Source organism: Lonchura striata, chromosome 3, assembly GCF_046129695.1.
Source record: "Lonchura striata isolate bLonStr1 chromosome 3, bLonStr1.mat, whole genome shotgun sequence".
In the NCBI taxonomy this organism is placed as follows: Eukaryota; Metazoa; Chordata; class Aves; order Passeriformes; family Estrildidae; genus Lonchura; species Lonchura striata.
The window spans coordinates 15,308,045-15,328,232 of NC_134605.1; the positions used below are offsets into that span (position 1 = coordinate 15,308,045).

The following is a 20,188-nucleotide window of genomic DNA, read 5'->3' on the forward strand; positions in this document are numbered from 1 at the left end:
CTCCAGCAGGGTTAATCCCAGAGCCCACGGCAGAGGATTGTGTGCAGATGGTTCCTGAATATTTCCAGTGAGGGAGACTCCACAGCCTCACTGCACAATCAGTTCCAGTGCTACATCACCTGCACAGCAAAGCTCTTCCTCATGTTCAGGTGGAAATTTCTGTGCATCAGTTTCTGCCCACTGCCTCTTGTGCTTTTGCTCAGCACCGCTGAGCAGAGCCTGGCTCCATCCTCTGACACCTCCCTTCAGGCACTGACAGACGCTGGTGATGTTCCCTCTCAGTTGCATCTCCTCAAAGCTGGACAGGCCCAGCTCCCTCAGCCTTTCCTCCTGAGAGATGCTCCAGTCCCTCACCCACCCTCGTTGCCCTCCGCTGGAGAATAAAATAATTACACAATAATTTTTGTAAAGTAACTACACTTACTGTGTTTTACACAGCATTTCACAGGGGGCGGGAACTACTCAGGCCTCGCTTCACTCCCCGCACTGGTAACAAAGCTCACTGAGGGACCTGGAGTTTATCAGCGGCCAGCGCTTAAGGCCGAGGTCAAATAAGACTCCCGGAGGTGCCGTTTATTATCCCCGGCTTCCTGCACGGCTGGAGTATTTTGTGCCCTCACAAGAGCGGCTACAGCTGAGATGCCCCGAGCGCCCTCACACTCACACCGGTACCGAGGCGTGGGAGCCCTGAGCACAGCGGTGGCCGCGGCCCCCGGGGAAGGAGACCGGGCCAGACCGGGCCAGACCCGGCTGGCACGGCCGCACGGCCATGCCGCTGAGGGCGGGCTGGGCCCCGCGGAACTACAGCTCCCGGCGTGCCCCGCGCCGTGCCCATGGCCACGGGCCGCCGGGCCCGCGCCCCGCGCAGCGATGCCCAAGGCCAGGTACCGGAGCCCTGCGCGGGCTGGAGACGGCGGAGCGCGCCCGCTGCCCTGGGGGAAGGGGCGGCGGCCGGGGAGAGCAGCCTGGAAGAGGGAGGAAGGGAGCTAGGGAGGGAAGGCACGCTTAAAACGGGCCGTTCCGGCCTCTAACTAAAGCGGCCCTTGTCCGGTTGTTTCTGTAAGGGACCCCACAAAAACGGGGCGTGCAGGTGAGCGCGGGTGCTCCTGAGCGCGGGGAGCCCTCGCAGCAGCCCGGCACACCGAGCGCAGCGCCGGAGCTCTGCCGAGCCCTCCGAGCCGTGCCCGGCTCCAGAGGCTGCCAGCCTGCTGCTGCGGGAACACGCAGGAACGGGTTTGCTTATCGCGCCACAGAACCTTTTAAAGGTGTCTCTGCACCGCCGCGGGCTGCCCGGGGAAGAGGTGCAGTGACCGTCCCTGGAGGTGTTCTAAGGAAAGCCTTGACGTGCCACTCAGTCGCCACTGGACTTGGTGGTGTTCGGTCACACGTTGGCTAGATGATCTCAGGGGTTTTTTCTAATCTAATTTTGTCCAAAAAGTCCTCCCGCAGTACAGCTGGTACGTGCTAAGTGTGTGCCACAAGTGGCTGATGGGGTTATGGTGGAATGTCACTTCAGCTGGTTTAGTTAGTACTTCGACAAGCAGAGAGCGGGTGATGTGAAATAATAATAATCTACACCACAATAACCTTAATTTAGATGTTTTCAGGAATTAGGACCTAAGGTGTGTCTTTTCTCTAATTTTTCTCTTACTTTGTTTTCTTCCAACTAGTGATACTTTATGGGACCTTGCTATAGCTGAAGTGGAGAAGAGAGAAAATCCTGATGATGATGATGATGTCAAGCCAGGGGAAGTTTGGGAAAAATCAGTATTATTTATGGGAAACAAAAATGGGGTAATCTAAATACTGTACAATTCTACACTTTTTAAACATAATTTGTGTCAGGGAAAACATCTCATCTTTTCAGATGTTAAGGTTCACTTAATTTAAAAGACATAATAGCTCATGGTCTCATTCTACAGAGGTCTAATTGATTACTAATGTCTGTTTTAAGTACAGTGTTCCTATTACTATATTTGTCATGTCTATTTGTTTATATTTATAATAATGATAGAGTTTGATAGATTTGATTCTGATTGAAAACTGGACTTGAGTTTCCACTATAAGGCTGCAAACAGTTACATTCATTTCCAGCTTTCTGGTACTTTATTATTGGAATATTGAATGAATTTGACTTACGATACAACTTTATGCTTTAAAGGCGGTACAGTAGAGTTCTCTTTGTTTTTAATTTCTAGGGAAAGACCACTATCATACTGAGATGCCTTGAGAGGTATGTGTTAAATATTATAAAGCAGTTTTCAGCTGTAGATTAAAAAACAGTCATATTGTATGATAATTCATAATACATGTATGCAGATGTGTTTTGTGACTGGTTGACCACTTAGGAATGAACTTATTTCCTGTCATTATAACCTCTAAGGTGACCCTTTCAGTCCTTCTCCTGTGTTAGCTGAAATGAATAATTTCTTTGGGCTGATGCTGCTTCTTCTCCTGTCTTCAGTACCTGACACCTCCTGTCTAAAATTGTCCTCTCTCTACTGCTGTCTCTGAGCCAAATTTTGACTGATAAATACAATTTAGTAACCATAGAATTAAGTTTCTTTCTTTAGAAGATCCTGACAAAATTCAGTTACTTTTCCTTTAGGGAAGAGTCTCCAAAGCCAACATTAGCCTTGGAATATACTTTTGGAAGAAGGGCAAGGAGACACAATGCAGTAAGTATAAAGTATAATTTACCATATCTTTATATAGATGCACACACCTAAAAATAACATAAAGAAATTCTTTTGCAGCCTAAAGATGTAGCTCACTTTTGGGAATTAGGTGGTGGAACCTCATTAGTGGAACTCATTCGAATACCAATCACTAGCTACAACATAAGGTAAGTGTAAATATTACAGTTCCAGAGTTAATTTGAGCTTTCCTTCAAACATTAGTAATCTCTAGACCTTTAATTTTTTCTGAAACCTCTTTCAAAGTGTTAAGAGCAATTACAGAGTTTTGCTAAGAATCACTGTAATATCATGATGCTTTGCTTTGGTCTTCCTTTTCATGCTTCTCTCCTAAATAAGTTCTAAGTAATCTCACCGAAACATGGAGGAAGTAGATTGGCCTTAAGTAGCTAGAACAAGAAATACAGAAAAAGATAAGACATAATATCTTTATGCTTAGTGAAGAGCAAAAAAACAGACTTGGGGACACATGAAAAATAAAATCTTGCTTCCTACTTCTGTGTGCACACATAGATGCTCTTTTTGTGACTGATATTTCAGGGTGAAAAACAAGGCAAAAAATGGTGACAAAAAATGTCTCTGGATTTTTGGAAAATTACCTTTTAACAAGAAAGTAATTTCCCAACAGAGAGATGACATGTACAGAAGGAACCAGAGCTACTGACATTATTTGAAAACAAAAGGAAACAGAAATTTTGATACAATTAAGAGAATGTAGTGAGAAAAATCCATTAAAGTAATGAATAGCATAAGAAAAAGGAATAGAAGAAAAATTGCATGAAGAAATGACAAGGTGATAGGGGGTGCTTTTTAAAGTTTCTTTGTTAAGGCAGATGGGAGTTGAAAGGGGAGAAAAGGATCAAAATATAAGTTTTGTATTATGATGTATTGCTTAATTTCATTGGTATTGAGCTTTAACTTCTGTGGGGAAGAAAAAGGAGGGATATCATTTTTATCAGGTATATTTGCTTCTGTTTTGACTACTGAGATAATGTCATTATTTGTTGAGAGACTGAGGGAATAAAAATAAAACATTTATGGCATGTGAAGCTCTTTGTCTCCAGAAGAGCTTGGGAGAGAAAAAAATTAAGTATAATTTTTCACCCCTTGACTAAATTAATTGAGCTCTATTTCCATCAGTCTTTTCTTCCTTTCTGACTGATTAGGGATTTTCTGATGTGGATAATCTTAAGACTGTTTGCTGGGATAGCCATGTTCTGTAAGAACAATTCACTTCTGTTCACAAAGCAATATTTTAACATGCCAGTAAAAATTCTACTGTTTCCAAAAATATAAGTGCATTTTGCTGGTTTTCTCATCATTGTACTCAAGCAATTTGCTTATTTAAAAGTTCCATAAACTATATCTAGTTTCATCAAGAGACTTTTCACTAGATTTTTCCTCCCCACAGCATTTTAAAATTAAATTGAACACTGTTCAATTTCGTAGCTTTTGTAATACCACTCTGGTCTGGAATTACCTTTTTCAAGTCAGGCTAGAACGAGATAGAATGATGGCATCCATTCAGATTACTGCATTTACAATGATCTTTACAGTTGCACTTAAATGCAGCTGGTGTTTTGGGAGGCAGGGTTTTAGAAAGAGAAGACTTCAGATTTAAAACATTTCTCATCATCAATTCACCTTTAAAAGTCTGGTAGTAGCTAAGGATGTCATAAGTACTCTTTTATCTTTCAGAAGACTTTTCTTAGGCATCCATTCAAGGTTCCAACAAACTGTCACAGTCCATGACACAGAATATTGTCCTTACCAGGTTTTCTTCATTTCATACTAGAAAAGAATCATGAAAGTAGGGAACTTTCCCAGGTATACAGGGAATATAGGTAATAGTTAGGAAAGATCCTAGCCATTGGTTAACATTGCTTGGTCTGGGGTTGTAAACTTATAAGATGGCAGGGATACATAACAGCAGAAATCCTCAGTCATATAGGAAGGAACTACAGGGCTGAGGATATTTGCATATTTTACTGTTTGAAGATAGTACCCAAAAAAGAATGCTTGATTGAAAGTTGCCAAACTAATTGTTCCGAACAAGAGACAAGGGAAAGGTTTCTTCAGAGTGCAGAATATCCCTAAAAGCCATCTTGCTTTGCTGTCACATTTAATTCTCTCTTAGCAAATAGATGGACACATTTGCACTACAGGTTTGGTTTTGTATGAAAATGCTGATTGCCTCATGTGCTAAATATGTGACCAGATAATGTCTATTTAATAGATCATTTGCTGTAGTTCTGGTATTGGATCTCTCCAAACCTAATGAACTCTGGACTACTATGGAGAACCTTCTGCAGGTCACCAGGAACCAAGTGAATAAAATTTTAACCAAACTAGAAAAGACAAACCCTGAAGTAGCTGATGAAATTAAACAGAGAATGTGGAACGATCTACAGAGGGATCACCCTGTAAGTTACTTCTAATATTTTCTCCAGATGTCACAGGCCTTTATACAGTTAAAGATAATGCTTTAGAAAATCATAAACAACTCTTTTAGATTTTTATGCATGACTGAAAATCCATTTGATGTAGATGAACCTGTTCACTGGAAAATTATAGCAATTTAATAAAAATTCAATAAGAGCAGAAACAAGGAAAGAAGGTTTCTTATATCTTTTTGTTAGATATCTAATGTGATTGTTATGGCATGTTACACCAATCAAAAGAAATAGTTTTAGAGTAGCAGTTTGCTTTTTTTCCCCCTCATCTTTTTAAAATGAAGATGAAAACTAGAATGTACAAAAGTCATCTAGCAAGAGACTAGCTGAAGGTACAAATTTAAGCAAAGAATATAGTTATAACAGCCATCAACATGACTATATACTTTGCATTTATTTAAATGTCTATCACAAACTCAATGCCTTTTGATAATCTGACAACTAATTAAATTATAAAGTTTCAGAAATGTTAACATCAGTCCTTTAAACATAATTGCTAACTAAATCTCTGGAAAAGCTAAACTAGATTATGCGCAATAGAAATGAAAAGTCATTGTGCGTTAAACCTCTGCAAATGTTGTGTGTATATAATGCATAAATAAGTATTCAACAATTCAAAGACGTGGCATGTAAGTCTAGTTAATGTAACTTCTATAAAATACTTCAATACAGCAAGTGCTTGTAGAGCTCAGAAATTTAAAAGTAACTCAAAATATATAAGAAAGCAACATAAGCAGCACTCCATAGATTTGGCATATGGGGTTTGATACTGGGATTATTTTGGTTTTTACTTTTAGAGAAGGTAATTCACAAAAAAATAACACCTACCTGCACATTTGGCAATAAATTATGACCACAGTGTGTAGTTTCATATAGGGGTTTACATATCAGAAAATTGCAAGCTTACTGCAATAAAGAAAAATAATTATGTTATTATTTGTTAAGAAAACTTGTTATTCTTGCACTGTAAGAAACACAGTTGTACCTTCTGAACTAAAATTTAGCTTCCATTATCAAAGACATCAAAATGCAAATATTATATTTCTCCTTGGTTCTCTTCTTAGTTTTGTCATTGTTCAAAGAAAAATTTTATCAATTTATTAGAAGAAAGTACTATCTTTTATAGTCAAATTGAATGACAGTTTATAGTGATCTTTATGTGTCTTTTAATAGCTAAACATATTTTTATCATAAACAGGAATCAATTAAATACATATATTTCAAAGGATTAAGATATATTCCATCAGCCTGGCTAAAGAATTATTTTCTCTGATGATAAAAAATATCAATTGCAGATCCTGTTTAAAAAGGCTGAATGCATCTTAAGTACTCTGTGGTCAAAAATAAATTCCACAGTCAAAACATGAATAGGGTTCAATATACTAGTTTTGAGGTTTTTGATGTTATCCAAAATTTTTCTCTTAGTTGTGAAATGAAAGCTATTTTTTTCAGTTTTATATTCTATATACTCTTTAAGTTGCGATAGTTTTTCTTAAAGCTTTTTCTTTGACAGTGTATGAGTTAAGCCATTATTTCTCCTTTCCAAGCAGAGGATTTTCAGTATGTGCAGCTTTCTGTCAACATTCTGTCATTTAACCTGTCTGAAATACCTGGGGTTAGGAGGGAGCAGTTGGACCAACCTCTGCTACAACACATCTTTCTTTCACTGCTGCAGCCAAAGCAGCTTGAATAAATAATTTCTTGAACACATGAGGGGATTATCTCATTTCATATGGACTACAGCAAATCCTTCCAGATCACCTGAGAATTCTTGAAATTCACTTATTAAAATTTTTATCCCACATTAGCTATTTAGCACATAAGTCTGCACTCTCAGACCTGTTTTCCTCCATTGATACTGATTCACATTTTCAAGATCATTGGATGACGTTTTCTCTTTGTGCTGATATCAAACCTTTGAAATTCACATTAAATATTGTTTAAGTGTTTGGAAAACATAATGTGGGGAGGAAAAATGTGTGACACAAGCAAATAATTCAATTTATTTTTTTGAAATTTTGTCTGCGTTCTTTTTGATTTTATCCAAAGAAGGTGAATGTCAAAAAGCCAGTTTGACTAATCCAGCCAGGCAGGTGTTCTATCAGTACATGAGGTTTTTCCTCTCTTCCTTTCCCATCTAATAATGTAATATACAGTGTAAAAGCCCTTTTATTCCAGTAAGTGTTCTACCTGCTCAGAGAGATTAGTTCCTGGCCATTTATGAAGAAAATGGGAAAATGGTAGAATATAATATGGATGTTGCATAAAGTTGATTCCTCTGTTTTAAGGTTTGGAAAACCTTGTCTTCTGTGAATTTATTTTAACCTCTTTCAGTTGCTTTAACAGTTGCAATCTTCTACAGTTTGTTTACAGAGTTTAATTGTCCTGTATCTTTTTAACAGGACAGTGCATTAGTTGACCCTTTTCCAATACCCTTGGTGATAATTGGAAGCAAATACGATATTTTTCATGTAAGTAATACTTAAGTACCTTTTTAATAATTAAATTATTCCCAGTAAATATTCTATATACTAAAATTTCACTAATATAATAGTAATCTTTTGAACTAAAGGGTGGACGGCCAGTCTTCTACCACAAAAAAAAAAAAAAATCTTTCCATTCAACAGCATTAAGGAAGGCCTACTGCCATTCCTTCACAAAACACCCCAAAACTGAAGATTTTTTGAGATGTACATAGAAAATGTTGAGACACAAGTTGCTGCAGGCCAAAAAGAGAAGCAAAACATCATTTCTTTTTATAATGCAATAAATCGAACTCCACATATCCCTTGTGACAGCAGCTGTAAGTTTATGGCAGTGAAAGAGGGGTGTATCTCAAGTCAACTGATCAGATTTTTTTGGTAGTTGTGGCAGCTTCAGTTTGGAACTTCTTTAAAAGTACTTCCTAAGTTTCTAGAGACAAGTGAGGAATTGCATCTTTTATGGAAGGGAGGAAAGAAATGTCATAGTACTGCTGGATTCTCTCCCAGGACATAAAAATCCCCAACAAACGCATACTCACTGCACTTGATCATGAGAAACTAGGACAGTATGTTTGATTTCTAGCAGTTGTGCTAGCAGCCTGTGCTTCTCTGGATGGCTACACTTGATACCTGGCTGACTCTGAGTTACTGAATTCTTTATTAATAAGGGACTTGCTTTCTCATACCGAAGCTTTGTGCTGAGCCACAACCCCCTTAAATGTCTCTCATGTAATAAGGACAAAATGCCATCCTGGTTCCTTTGGGGGTCTATGCATTGAGTCCTGCATACATCACTGGGACCAAATTTTTACCCATTTCATCCAGGGAATGTCATCTCTATGATCTTAGATGAAAGAGACATGGATAAAAAGGTATTTTGATGTACCTTGCAAATCTTGCCGATATTAGAATTTAGACAGCATATACCCAAAGATTTACTTAAATATTTTCACAAAAAGAAAAAAAAAATCTTCTTGTAAGCAGCATTTCTACTGGTAAAAATTTAAAACAATACCAAACAAATAAATTGAGAATTAAATGTGCCTTCTCAATTTAAAAACTTTTCCTGGACTAACATATTGCCTGAATTAGGCTTCATCTGTAAAAAAGAAACAAAGAGAAATTGTGACATTTCTTTTTAGAGTAGGCTGTTACTGATTCTGTCTTAAGATATAATTATGCTGACAGCTGAAAGCCTTATATATTGTAGCTTAAGTGCACTGCAGTTTATATAAAAAAAGAAAAAATTTAACTGTAGTATTTTGGGGTTTTTTCTTACATCTATGTTCCACTATCAACTTTTTCAGGAGTTTGACTCTGAAATGAGGAAAATAATAAGCAAGACACTTCGATTTGTTTCACATTATTATGGAGCATCATTAGTGGTGTGTATATTCACTTTCTATTTAAGAACAGAGAAGATGAACAATATTTCTGTTACAAAACAATATTTTTAAAAAATAGTACTATAAAACTCCTAGAGAAAATGGGATTTCATTGGTTTACAGTAGCTTTCATCATGAGGCTATCTGTTGAATAAGTCACTGTACTGGCAGGGGATGGATGGACATGCCTTGTGAACAAACTACACAATTCCCAGTGTCAACAAACACTGAATGAAAATAGTTACTTGTAAGCCAACTTAGTTCCTGCATTAAGTTTACTGCATCTTTGGCTTTTTTTTTTTTTTTTTTTGTACAAGAAAGGAGAATGGGCAAAAGTGATTACCTTAAATTGAATTAGAGAACTGGCCCTTTTGGTAGAAGCATGAACTTACATCAAGTGACCAAGCTTTCGTAGATTTAAAATCATGGCTCATTTTCATAGTAGACCAGATTACTACACTTAGGGTGATGAAGAAGGACAGGAGCTTCCTTACAAAAGTGAGTAGAAAGATGCCAACATGAGGACAATGAAGTATTTATTTTAGTTTGTCAGATAATTCTCTGAGTAAAGACAGAAACATGCATGCTGAGATTCACAGTCCAAAACTGCTGCATCTTGGGCTCACTGTGCATCAGGTCTAATTGTGTCAATCATCATTTATGGAATAAATAATATTTAATAGTAGCTTAGTGGTTATCAAAACAGCTTATGTTTACTTTGAATAGTTATAATCCTAGCATGTCCTTTTGCATCCATGTAAAGCTTTTTCACTCTGACACATGAATTTGTCTTTTGTTAAGTGAGAGTACAAACATCTTGGTTGGGTTTTTTTTAGTATTTAAGCATTATTGTAATTAAAAATTAGAATATAAGTATCTTGTTGCTAAAGCCTGATTGTCATTGAAATGAGAGGCAGAAACCTAATTTCCCACAGCAGGGATTGACTTCTTTCTCAAAGACATGAATCTGTTAGGATACAAAAGCCCTTAGATATGAAGAAGCATGTTGTTTGAGAATATATTCTGAGAACTGCTTTCTGATAAATCTGTACCTTTCTGCCACATTGAAGCTGTTCTTATGGCAATTATATAGTTACTGATTACATTTCTCAATGTTTATGGTATTCTGGATAATATTCAATGTAATTTAAAATCTTAACTCATTAGTCTTGGGGAAAAGATTTGTGTCTCATAATGTGCATATTTGAAAAAGTTTTGAATCAGTATTTAAAAAATTAATCTTTATTTATTCTTTTTTACCTTTCTTGATCTATATATTCAGTAACAAATATATTCATGTTTTTGAAAGGGAATGTGAGCTTTTTATTCTAGTCAATTCAGTGAACATATACCAAATTTATTTGGGTCAGGTATTAATTAGAAAAGCTCTATCCTCTTTGTAGATGGCAAAATGCAATATACCTATGATGGAAGTTTCTAATACTGTTTTCTGATTAATTTAGTTTACCAGTAAATCTGAGGCTCTCCTGCTGAAAGCCCGTGCTCTTATTAATCACTTGGCATTTGGCTACGATAAAAGGTAATTTTATTGTTCAACTATTAAATGTCATGCTCAGAGCCTAAAATTGCATATTAAAAATATTTTAATCATATTTTTTTTTTCTTAAATATTATCTCTGAAAGATTTTTATTCATGGACTTGGACTCCTGTGACTCAGCTGCCTATCTCTGCTAAGGATAGTGACAACTCCTTAGTTTTGATTCTCAAAACAATGAATGAAAAATGTGGTTACCACTGGAATTGAGTACTATTTTATTTACATGTATTTATATCCAAACCCCAGTAAGACTCCAGTCTTGGTTAGAATAGTGTTGTTTTTTGTTGATTGCTAAATGCTCACTTGATACATTTTCTTTTTTTTCTGTTTAGCAAGTCTGTATCAGTGGATCCCAGCAAACCTCTCTTTATACCAGCAGGCCTGGATTCCATGAGCCAAATAGGTTAGAACATTTCCTGTTCATTGTTTGTTGCTTAATTCTTTTGAAAACAAGAAAAACATTTTAGGCAAATAGATAAATTACAGCACATCAGTATCATGAAGGAAATAGCTTACAGATTTTAAAATTGTGATTTAGCATATTACTGAGGATTATTTATGCAGGTTTGTTAAGTAGTTTAATAAGGTCTCTGGACTGTAAAAGAGTAAAGTACCAATAAGCTTAGATCTGAAAGAAAATAAAATATAGAAAACAACCCATTTCATGGTAGGAGATCAATGTTTTTTTCAAACTTGTTGCAGCTTGTCAGTGAAGAAGGTTAAATACTAAATTAGATGATGTTTCATTATGCAAAATTATTCTGTGATTTATGCTGTTATGACAACACACTTGTCTTATGTGTGCTGTGATCCTCAGGACCACCACCTGCCTCTGACAGTGATCTTGGAAAGCTGCGTGCCAACACACCTTTGGAACTATGGAAAAAAGTATTTGAGAAAACATTTCCTCCCAAGGTAGGGATATATATCCCATGCATACAGCTGCTTTTCTTACAGAACAGCAGCAATATCCCTTCTTTTTGTCTTTCAAGTCCACTGACTGGAATTTCCGTCTCACTTAGCAATTCTCTTTAATACATTTTTAAAAGATAAAGGCTTGGATGTAGTAGTGCTACTACATCTTCAGTCACCTTCCTACATTTAGAAATTATGAAAGGTGTTCTCAGTGTAAAATGCCCCAACATGATAAAGACTAAACTTCTCAGAAACTATACAGAAATGCTATTTTTCATGTTAGCTTTCCTCATAACCCTTAAAAACAAAATAAACAAGTTTTCCTCCTGCACCCACCCTTCCAAGTGCCCCCTGAACTTCCCCTGAAACAGATGGAGAAATGAATACACTTCTCATCTTGCAAGCTTTATGGCTGTTCATCAGTGTATCAGTCTAATTAAAGATTTAAACAATTGCCAAATAGATTCACAGTCTCCTGATTTGGTTCCACAACAGGCTTTAAACTTAGAAACTATTTTTTATGCATTGTAAACTTCTTTTTCCATTGCCTCACCTAAGAAGTAGAAATTCTGTTTTATTTTATTCCATTACTGATATTATTGCCTTCTTGCTACTTTCCATTTGATATGATTGAGGAGAATTGTGCAGGACAACGTTTAAAAACAACCCTTCTCACTTGATAGTTTTTCTTACTATTAGTGTATTTGTCTTTGGAATTCAAGTTATAGTTCACTCAAAGCTAGGAAATGAAAATGCAGATATTTGGCAAAGATAGCAATCAGTTTCTCAGCTATTGAAGTAATAGTTCTGATAACCAGAACTGAATTCTAGTCATGAGTATTAAATAGTTCAGCAAGGACAACCTCAGGTGTGCCCTAACGTCATGGAACAGAAAGGATATTTTCATTTTGATGCTCAAGAGTAATAACCAACCACCAGATAAGAATATTTTCTGCCCTTTAGAATCTAGCTGCACTCTTATTTCTTCATTTTACTGACAGGTTTTTTTTTAACTAATCTGTTTCCTGTAGCACAAAATTGTTCCATAAATGCAAACTTTTAATATATTTGTATTAAAAGGAAATACTTTAATTTCTATAGTGTGGCTTTTTCTTATTAAAAGAAGATAAATTCTATCATTTGGGGTTTTGTCTTTTCTCCTTTTAGAGTTTCTGTGATTTACAAGATACCAAGGACCCCGCACAGGATAGTCAATATGCTGAGTATGAAGTTGATGTCATGAGAGCTCAGAAAAACCAGGTGTGTGGTAATTCTCCAAATGCTGTTCACAGTCAGGTATTCCAGAACCACCAGCACTGCTGAACTAATAGTATATACTCTTACCTCCCCTTTTTGCCCTTAAATAATTTCAAGTTTAGATTTCAGCTTAGTTGTGAGATTTTTTTTTCCCATTGTTAAGATACTAAACCAGTAGATCATTGTTAGATCTTGAAGTTTTGGCTCTGAGTTTCTTTAGAAACTAATAATTTGATATTTTTCCTGAAATTTTACTCTAAAATTAACTCACTAAAATAAACTTTGAAGCTTTCTTGACAGTCATTTCCTCATTTCTTCGCTCTGTAGTCTCATTTGAGTGTTGACTAAAGAAATTGTAGGAAGCAGTATCAAGGTCTGTGGTGGGGACTGTTTACTTCTGCTTACTTCAAAACTTATTTGAACTGGAAAGGGGCTCAGATGATAACATTTCTAACTTGAATTTGCATGCTACAGACATTTTGTCTTAAATAAGAGTGAATGGAATTGTTCTACAGAGTGATGACATGTGGTTTAACCCTTGAATTCCAGGAAAGACCTTTAGTGGGGAAAGGGTCTTCTATTTTTTCTTATAAATATTGAAGTGCTTCTGCTTTCTCTAGATTAGTGGGAAATTAATTTTATAGAAAAATTTTTCAGCAGACTAGGTGAAAGTTAAATGCTTGGCTTATAGCTAACAGTATGTAATATCAGCTGAGTAGCAGTATTGTATATAACAGTTTTCATCAGTATGTTCATAGGTATGGGTCTGTTAAAATCAAACCAAGATTTATCCAAAGAATAAAGCAATTTCAAAAATCCCCTACAGCCTTTGAACCTGCACATTACCTGCAATATCCTGTTAATGTAGGTATCAGTTCTGGATTTCTGTCACATCAAGAGCAGTCTTAGAAATCATTAAAATCTGTAAAGCACCCTGCTTTTGGAATTTATAATACAAACATATTCAGTATAGCTACGTATCTCAAAATAACTATATGGTGTACTAGTTTTGTTATTTTTACATAATAATGTGTTGCAAAAGAAGATACTGGAATGTATTGATTAAATCATACAGGAAATTATTAATTTTCTGGTTTTAAACAAAAGAGACAGGCTTTTAGAATCTTAATCTGTTCAAGGGCATTGCAAACCATTATAGCTTCTTTTTGTTGGACTACTACAAGTAATTTGAGCATTAAAGAGAAAATTACTTTTGTTATCTGCAGTTATTTCCTAAGTTTTTATCACAAAGTTTAATTTTTACAAGATTATTTGCACATTATTAAAATGTTTTATACTAAGAATTTGAATTACACCAAGCTAAAAATATATATCTGAAAGAAAAGAACTCTCTAGTTGCAGTGTTTCTTGAAGTGTCCTTCAGTTTTCCAGTTCAATGGAAAGCAGCACAAAAATCGTGTTTTTAAAGCCACTTTTTAAATTCATCATGTGTCTGACATTCTTTATAATCTCATGGTACCTCATGTTGCATAGGAGGACCAGTATATTAAAGATGGTCAATATGCAACGTTGCTAATTTGCAAAATATGCAAAATATGCTAATGAAATCATGGGACTAATGAAAAATTAAAAGTATAATGTGATGACAGTGAGTGTTTTCATGTTATCATTTTTCTCGGTTACTTTTGGTTAATTAATGTTACTTTGGACTACAGATGATAGCCTATTTGCTTATTTATCTCAAAGATAAGCTTCACAAGAAAAGCAGCACAAAACCAGCAAGGGAAGCAAAACACAACCCCTGTCACTGCATCTGATAGAATAATCAGCAATACCTGACTGACTCACTCCTCATCAGGACTGCTCAATAATACTGTAACAAATTTAGAGATAATTGTGGCAATACAGAGTTTAAATAAATAATTTCCACCTTTGTCATTCTGATTGAAGGATTTGCCTGCATCCTATCAGAGTAAAAAGATTGTATTCTAATTCTTGAGTATAAAATAAGAAAACAGTTTAAAAAAGTCAAGAAAGTCCCTGGCTGACTCTGAGGTGCTGTTAGCCAGCATTTATCTGAGATGCTGTTTGGCTGTAGAAGTTTAGTGTCCACCTCATCAGCATTCTGACATAACTGTTTTCTTTTAGACTAGATTATTTTGCCTCCTTAATATTTTCAGAGTTAACTATGAAATGTACCACTTTCTCTCTAAAGATTTTTGCTCTGGAAAGCTCTCTGAGGTTGTCTTTTCCTCACTGTGCCTTTCTTCAAGATGGAGTACATCTCTCCCAACTATGTCTTTTCAGAATTCTTTTCCTACAGAAATTCCTACAAAATTCTTGCCCCACAGACATACATAGCACAGGTTTATATCAAATAGTGCTGTTGGAATTGTTTACTGCTTTTCATTCCCTGTAGTTAACCTCTAAGAGAGAATACAGCATCAGGGACCCTTCTGAAATTTATATCTCTAATGAAATTATTAACTAGCAGGTTAATAATTAATTATTAACTAGCAGTGAGATATTTTTAAATAATATTTCTGATCACTGAGCACCTATGGGGAGCATGAAAGTCTTCCTTAGTTCCTTCTAAATGTTTGTGGCAGTGAGAGCCTGGCACGTGTGAATGTCTGTTCTCTTTCCTTTAGAAATGCTTTCTGCCACAGATACAAGTACTCTAAGGTGTCTTTTTGAAGGTTTTTCTTTGTTTCCTGCTATGCCTTCACTGCTAATACTCAAAATAGGTGCTTGGACCATTTGATCTGGACCTGAGACTGCAGCTTCATTCATTGATGCAATAGATAAAGCTCAACCTCGAGTTCAGTGATCTGGAGAGCCTCCTACTCATGTGCTTCAGAAATCATGCAGTGCTAAAGTTCACAGTGACTGCTCCTTGTTACACAGAGCTATTACTTCAGGGATTGGTGCCAGTTCTAGCTGAAGCCTCGTGCCATGAAGTGGATGCCTGGTGCCATTTGGTGTCAGCTAACAAGTTGTGGAAGCAGATCTTAACAAACAGAGATGTAATTTAAGACTTTTTTTAAAAAGTCATAAACACAAGAAGATTCTACATCTCACAAGAAAGAATAGTTGCATTTTCCCTAAAATTGCAGCAACCTAATCAACTCACAACCAAATGTCACCTCCGTGTCAGATGTGCAGCTGACATAGGGACTATGCTGGCCAACAGACTGAGAGCTGTATTTTTTCAGCATACTTTGCTGGCATAATCATATTGCTGAACTTCAGGAGACCATTTCAGTCACATTCCACAAAACAGAAGATTTCATACTGTGCCATGAACCCTTGGTCACACCAGTGTTACTGGGCAGAGAAATATAATAGGTCCTTACCTTAACCTGCGTAACAGAGCAGTACTACCTTTCATTTTCTCCACAGGAGGACATGTGCTAGTCTTCATAAGAGAAAAAGTCATTTAGGATATTTACTTAGCTGCTAAGAACAAGCTTTCTTGTTTTCACATGAAAGCATGTCCAAATGGGTAAAAAAGATTTCATTTTTAAAGCAAATTAAAGTGCATTATTAGAGCACTGTAACTAAATTTTCTACTAAAGTTTTTGTCCTTAAGACTTTGAATTAGTGTTTCAGTACTTGGTTGCTTTCACCATGTTACAGATTGAGGGCACTTCCAGTAAGAAACTGCATGAGAAGGAAAGCTGAAGCCCTATCAGTCACTCAGAACAGAGGAAATGCAACAATTAAGGCTTTTCCTGCAATCTTAATTTTTCCTTCTTGTTTGTAGACATTGTAGTATTGTCTTTAATTACATGATCATATACTATTTTGCTGATGTTCAATTCAATTGTTCAGTATTTCTTTTCATCATCATTATTCTTTATGTACCTTATTTTTCAACCTGCCATTCAGACACTTCAATGAACACAAAAGTATTAATTTTTTTTTTCTCTGAGAGTGTGTGGTAATGTTATCTTATCTGAGTGCCTCACAAACATCAGTTAAGTCTTTCTTCCCAATCTCTTTATGAGATTAGGTGTGATCTTCCCCATTTGACAGATGAAGAATTTACAGAAACATAGAAGTACAGAAGCATTAAGATTTAGAAAAAAAAAATTAAGCCCACTTTATGCCAATGTTGAGACATGTGTGATAAGTTGCTAGCACTATTTATGTTTAAAGCATTCAGATCACACTGAAAGCATATTTAAATTGCAATTATTTTTTCTTTGTATATCTGACCTCTGTCCCCTATACTTGCACCCACAAAACAAGTGTAGCATAATGCTAGCATGAAAATTTTGGTGTACTTTGAGATACATTCTTTTGTAGGATCTTCTTTTCTTTGGAGAGATGATATTTTAGCTGATTGAATCATCAGTCTATTCTAGAATCCTGCTCATGTTTGCAGTATAGAACTTGACAAGCAGGAAGGGGCCTTTTTCAAGAGGGTCTCTGGAGTGACCCTTAAGTAGTGCTTGAAAGAATTACATTTCTGATTTACAGGGATGCATTTTACTTTCTGTTCTACATAGAAACTAGGTAAGTGTACTTTGCTGACAACACTTCCCCTCCTGAATCACTGACATTAGTTAAAAGATTGTTTTTTTCTAAATATCCTCCCATTTAATTATTTTTTTTTTTCATTTCTTATTGTTCAAATCTTAACATTACCTAGATACCTGTCCAAAATAAATACTTATAATTTTGTTCTGTACTTCTGTATGTAGTGGAGTAGCTATACAACTTTAATATATGCTGTGGTTTGACAGTTAGCATGTTTGTATTGTTGTGAATTGCCTTTATATTGAATTGACTCCTAGGCTAGCTAAATGTGAGCAAAATTAATTCTACTAAATTACCTGCCTCTTTCTTGAAAGAATTTAGTCAGAGGATAAATCTGCAAGAGTAATTATTTAACCAACACCTGTAGACATGACCCCCAGATGGTACTGTCATTATATAAAACTTGGCTATCTAATTTTACCCTTTCCTGAAGCCTTTGAGAAAGTTTTAAAATGAAATTACTTAGCAAAAATCAGATTTCATGTGCTCCTTAAAATACCACAGTATTTTTTTATTCCTAACTGCTGGCAAGTTTCCAACAGTTAGTATGTTTCAAGATCATAATTACTTATATATTAATAAGGAGGGAATGAAAATACTGAATAAAGACCAGCTTAGACACAGAACAGTTCAACTGGAGTTGTAGCTAATAATGCAGCTTATTGGCTTATGACACAATATATTCTGTGTCAGTCCCCCATGGAGTTACTTAACCCTACCACTAGATTCCTACAAGCATCAGGAAGAATGTGCACTGACTAAAAATTTTCTCTCTGCTCATACAGCTGGGGTGCTTTCTGATAATTCTGCACCTCTGGCAAAGCTGCTGAAGTGACTTTATGAGAGAAAATTCCATTTATTACTTCCATACAATCTTAAAATTATGACTGCTTGTTGTTCTGCCCTTTAATTTAGTCTTCTTCCCTCTGTTCTCTGGACTGATAGTTAATACTTCTGTTAAATTTACCAGGTGTGATTTCTGTTATTTTGTCACACTGATACTTGCATGCCTACAGCAGAATCTCTCTTACTCTTTGAAGTCCATTCTATTAAAATAAAAATAACAATTGTAAAACACATGTCCACTGTTGAAGGTCTTTGCTACATTTATCCTAAGCACTGGTTTATGTCCTCCTCTTTCCTGATCTAAGTAAGATATGGTGAATTTTTGTCTTGCAAGCAGTACAGGGTTAGGTCTAAAAGTACCTAACTTTTTAAAAGCATCATCTTCCTGTAAATTTGCTGGAAGCCTTACTCTGAAGTAAATGAAAAGTCATCATAATGCTTCCTAAATTATTACTTTTTGCTGAATAAAATCTTTAGAAATTACTCCTGACAGTACACACCCCTATATAAAATTCAGCAGAGGAAACTTGTTTGTAATGGTGCTAGAAACTCCTTTTACAGGCTTCAGTGCTCCACTTGACTGAGATGAGGTCACTTGTCTACCTTGGTAGTACTCTACTGATCTAAAGTACAGCAAAATGTAGCTTCCTACATGACAGCAAATGTGGCAAAAATTCATAGCACTTTTAGGTTAATTTTGTTAAACAGAGAAATACAGTATACCTTCTCTGCAGTGAAATGTGTTTGTACATAGATACGTTTGCCAAATAAATACATCAAGTTTCTGGAGACTTTTAGTAATGACAAAATTAGCTTAATACGTATTTATGTTTCTTTTTAGGAACTTGAACAATACAAAAGAAATGCCTCTAAATCCTGGAAAGAAATGGATTTTGACTCCGATTGATGAACTGCTGTGTCTTCAGTTTAACACCATTTACAAAATTATTTTTATAATTTTTACATTGCATTAACAATTTCATCTGATGCAGTTGAAAATATATAATATCAAACTACCAAGTATTTATTTAGTATTTATTAATCATCCCTGTTGTTATTTTTATAAAGGGAGCTGTTTATTCACTCAGTCTAAATTAGTTTATCTTGGCACTGGCAAACCGTTTTAAAAAGTGGGGAAAAAGGAATTTTAAATTGCTCTCAGATGGGTTTGTATATGCAGACTGGCATTAGTCAGTTCAACTTAATTTATAAGTTAGAACACATTATTTGATTTACTTTTGAATACTTCTACCCTAAGCATATATTTAAATATAAAGAAGTTTTCACACCCAAAACACGAAATTGTGTAGTGTGCTAGGCATCTTTTTGTAGTTCAAAACAAAAGCTTAAGAATTACTTACATAATTGTTTGATATATTTGCATAAATAAATAAATAAATAAATCTCAAACTGACATAGTAAAGTGGAGTTAAAACCTTCATTGACCTGATTTCAGAAGTGTGCTTTCTCTCTGTCACAGAATCATACAATACAGGACTTACTTCTTGCAATGTATAATGTCACACACAGTTTAGAAGATGGATGTTTTTGTCATATATTCAAATGCTAGGAAGTCAGTCTAATTAATTTGATAGATACTTGGTTAGTGCTGAGACTATTACTGGTTCACATGCAGCCTAAAGCAGGAATGGGTTTTTGTCCATGCACACCTCACTAGTGTGAGATGCACTGAGTGTTCAGAGAATACCCAAAACAATCCAGATTAAAGCCAGAGGTGTCTCCCAAGAGCTCACACTTGTCAGAGAGCGAATGTCTGAACAGTCACTTGGCAAACCAGATCAAACCTACATGCTTATAAAAATGGGAAACACAGACTAATTGGTATCTTTCCAGCTATTTAAAGCTATTTGTTATTTTTAATATATTTGTTCACCAGATATTTTTCTGATAACATTTCTGTCTCAGAATATTTTACATAAAGATGCTAGAAAAATACACTTAAGTGGAAATACTGTATTACCTTGAGGATTGGATTTTAAATTCCTTGTTATGAACTGCCTCATCTCAAAACTATCATATAAAACTAGCTATATAATTACAGAATTTTATGACACATATATACTTACC

General features: G+C 35.7%; 1 protein-coding gene across 4 annotated transcripts; it reads left to right on the forward strand.

Moving 5' to 3' along the window:
• The first annotated feature begins 797 nt into the window (after positions 1-797).
• DYNC2LI1 (dynein cytoplasmic 2 light intermediate chain 1) lies at positions 798-19,523 on the forward strand. 4 transcript variants are annotated; one of them, XM_021526447.2, is made up of 14 exons: positions 798-884; positions 1,671-1,794; positions 2,199-2,233; positions 2,609-2,678; positions 2,757-2,845; positions 4,933-5,119; positions 7,552-7,620; positions 8,940-9,017; positions 10,481-10,557; positions 10,909-10,979; positions 11,394-11,491; positions 12,659-12,751; positions 17,195-17,230; positions 18,942-19,523. In XM_021526447.2, exons 1-13 carry the CDS (start codon positions 871-873, stop codon positions 17,228-17,230), a joined length of 1,041 nt encoding a protein of 346 aa, XP_021382122.2. In that variant the 5' UTR covers positions 798-870; the 3' UTR covers positions 18,942-19,523. The 4 variants fall into 4 exon arrangements, with proteins under 4 accessions (XP_021382122.2, XP_077638034.1, XP_021382121.2 ...); XM_077781908.1 differs by lacking the exon at positions 17,195-17,230 and having other exon boundaries at positions 12,659-12,787; XM_021526446.2 differs by lacking the exon at positions 17,195-17,230.
• The last annotated feature ends 665 nt before the right edge of the window (positions 19,524-20,188 follow it).